The sequence below is a fragment of the Hoplias malabaricus genome, chromosome 3 (genome assembly GCF_029633855.1).
Source record: "Hoplias malabaricus isolate fHopMal1 chromosome 3, fHopMal1.hap1, whole genome shotgun sequence".
In the NCBI taxonomy this organism is placed as follows: Eukaryota; Metazoa; Chordata; class Actinopteri; order Characiformes; family Erythrinidae; genus Hoplias; species Hoplias malabaricus.
The window spans coordinates 31,205,179-31,207,955 of NC_089802.1; the positions used below are offsets into that span (position 1 = coordinate 31,205,179).

Below are 2,777 nucleotides of genomic sequence, written 5' to 3' on the forward strand. Positions count from 1 at the left end.
GTGTCATAGTTGTTTCTTGATTACACACGACCAAGCAACTCTGAAAGGACAGAGATTTTGCAGCTTTTACTTACGAAAGAGATGCAGGCAGCGAGCAGCAAGATTCTGACCAACAGGTCCTCAAACTGCTCAATCACCAGCTCCCAAATGGACTTTCCTTTAAGAGTTTGGGCAAGCCGTTAAAAGTCATGATCAATAAATATACAGATTTGCATCAGTCAGTAGGGTTCATACACTTGCACAATGGAACAAACCTGAATAATTAAGGCCAAAGCAATAGCTAACTGTTATATTGTTATATGTAAATATATATATACATCTAAACATCATAGATGATTATTCACAGAAATACAGCAATTTGTATACCACCATACCATATCAAAACTTTTCAAAAATGTATACCCACCTTCCTCAGCTGGCAGCTCTGAAAGGCACAACATAGAGATGAGGTGAGCAGGAGAAAGAGAAAAGAAGAAGAAAATATTGATAGCATATTAATGTTATTTGTTTGTATGTCTTTCAAGGAAACTGTGACTACAGTAAAAACAACCATTGATCTCAAAATCTGCCTGTAACATTTTTCAGAAATATGGGCCTTAATACAATGACACCACTCCAGAAATAACTTCAGAAATTTAATTAATAATTTTGACAATTGAGCCTAGTTTGGAACAGGAAAAATGTGTGTTATTTTTGTTGTTTGATTGTCCCTTCTAACTTATTAAGAGAAGTCAACAATCTGAATGAATTTTTTTTGCATGCCTTACTACTAGCACAGCATTTAGCATCACCACAGTGACCACAAACAACCAGTGTTAATATCAGATAACACTGGTTGTAAAATATGTAACCCATAACATTATTTCACTGAAGATCAGTCTTGTCCTGTTTTGGGACATCACAGCTTTGCAGTGTCTGTCATATTTCTCAGTGCACAGACCAGTGGTCCTCTAAGATCCATACAACCCCCCACCCACGCGAAATACCACTTAAACACTAAGTCTTCTCAAATCACTAAGCTAGGCCCCTTGCACCATCACCTGTCTTCTTTTCCTTAGGCCTGGGGCTATTTTAAAGCACTGCTTCTCAACTTCTACTGCAGAACCTGTTGATGTCACTTCAAGTATCACCCAAGGTCTCGTCAACCATTTATCACTGTTGGATCAAAAGCAGCTGTGCAACTCCTGCGCCACCAGTGGATCCAACTCAAAGCATCAAACACTTGCAAGAAGATGCTTTCTAATTTTAAAATTTGTCTTAAGTGGAACTCAAGTCTGCATCAGTCAAATCCGATGCCAACTTTTGCAAACTGCTGGTTGAAAGCCATTTTAGTTCCTTCTTTGCCCAGATTCTCCACCCATGTCCCGCTCCCCACGGCATGCTTTTGCTCTCACCATTGAAGCCATACTTGGCCAGGTTCTTCTTGACTTGGTCTGGGGTTAGACCACTGGTCTCGTGGACCCCGAAGAAGGCAATAACTTCCTCGGGGGTCTTGGTGTGTGCGTCCTCCATCCTGTTAGGGCTGAAGGATCTTCAGGAGTGAAATAGGCTTAAGCCGAAGGTGTCTATCCGTGCTTTATGTTTTCGTATTTTCTTTGTCGCCCTCTGTACCAAGATGTCTGTCCCCGTTTTACTTTGACCCCCTCCTTGCAGGAGTGCTGGACTGACAGAAAGAGCGAACAAACTCACACAGATGCAGAATCTTATACTGCCGCCATCCGTCTCATTGGTCCACACAGGCCATGGCCACACCCCTGAATTCCAGCTTGTTGTGTATGGTTTGGCAGGGTGGGGCTATGGCACATTGTGGGGGTTCTCAAGGCTTGGGGAGTCAGACTTGGACAGGAACCTTGAGGGGTCTGGGGGTCATGGGGGTGGGCAAGGCATGTAGAGGGTTGTGCTGAAATGAAAGGGAGAGCTGTTTTTGGAACATGCATGGTCAGTGGAATAAGGAGAGAAGAGAAGGTGAGAGAGTGAGACAGAAGAAGGGTAAAGGGGGGCACATGAGTGATGGATCAACTGGCCTCTGCTGAGGAGGGCAAAGGGGAAGAGTGAGAGTGAAGGAGGCTGGGATAAAGCGGTGTCTGAATCTCCATTTAATACTTGATGTGGGGCTTGGAAATATAGAAATCCTTAATAAAAGTACTAAAATAGGATAGATTATATCCAGTACGGTTCAGCGTGTAGTGAAGGTATTAGTACTTAGTAGCTCTGCAAGAGGAAAGTAGCTTCATTATGTGTTTACTAATGCTACAGTATATGCAAATGCTGAGGTACTGAGAAGTACCTAGAGTTGTTTATATAATTAGGGAAAGAAAGAGAAGTGAATTTGCTTGGAATAAGATACAGAGGTGGAGAAAATGAACAGAGGAGAGATTGTACAGGGAAAGCAAACTGAAGTGTCACTTGATATGGGAGCCTACATAAGGAAGAGGAGGATCATGTTTTATTTCTATTTTTTTACGCTGAAGGGACAGGGAGAAAAATAAGAAGAGACACACCAAAGCTTTAAGATGGTTCTACAGCAGCTAATGCAGACATCGACACCTGAGTGGCTAGCACTTGCACATATACATTACTTATACATAGCATTTGCTTGTTTAACACATAGCGAGCTGGAACAGTGAGAAATTTGTATTCTTTACTAGTGATCAAGCATGCACTAGGAGCTTGTAAAGATAAGTGATTCTTCCTTCTTTAGCTCCCACATGAGGGTGTAACAATAGTAGATATGAAGTCACATGAATGCATATATGAATTCACAAAACTGCATGTAA

The 2,777-nt window shown here is 41.8% G+C and overlaps 1 protein-coding gene across 1 annotated transcript in view; it reads right to left on the reverse strand.

The window, feature by feature from the left end:
• atp2a1l (ATPase sarcoplasmic/endoplasmic reticulum Ca2+ transporting 1, like) overlaps positions 1–1,512 on the reverse strand; it is a 15,291-nt gene extending 13,779 nt beyond the window's left edge. Inside the window, exons 1-3 of the mRNA XM_066663490.1 lie at positions 1,395–1,512; positions 407–424; positions 75–157 (exon numbers count right to left, since the gene is read on the reverse strand). Coding sequence (XP_066519587.1) covers positions 75–157; positions 407–424; positions 1,395–1,512 — 219 coding nt within the window. The remainder of the gene's footprint in view (positions 1–74; positions 158–406; positions 425–1,394) is intronic.
• Positions 1,513–2,777: the final 1,265 nt, after the last annotated feature.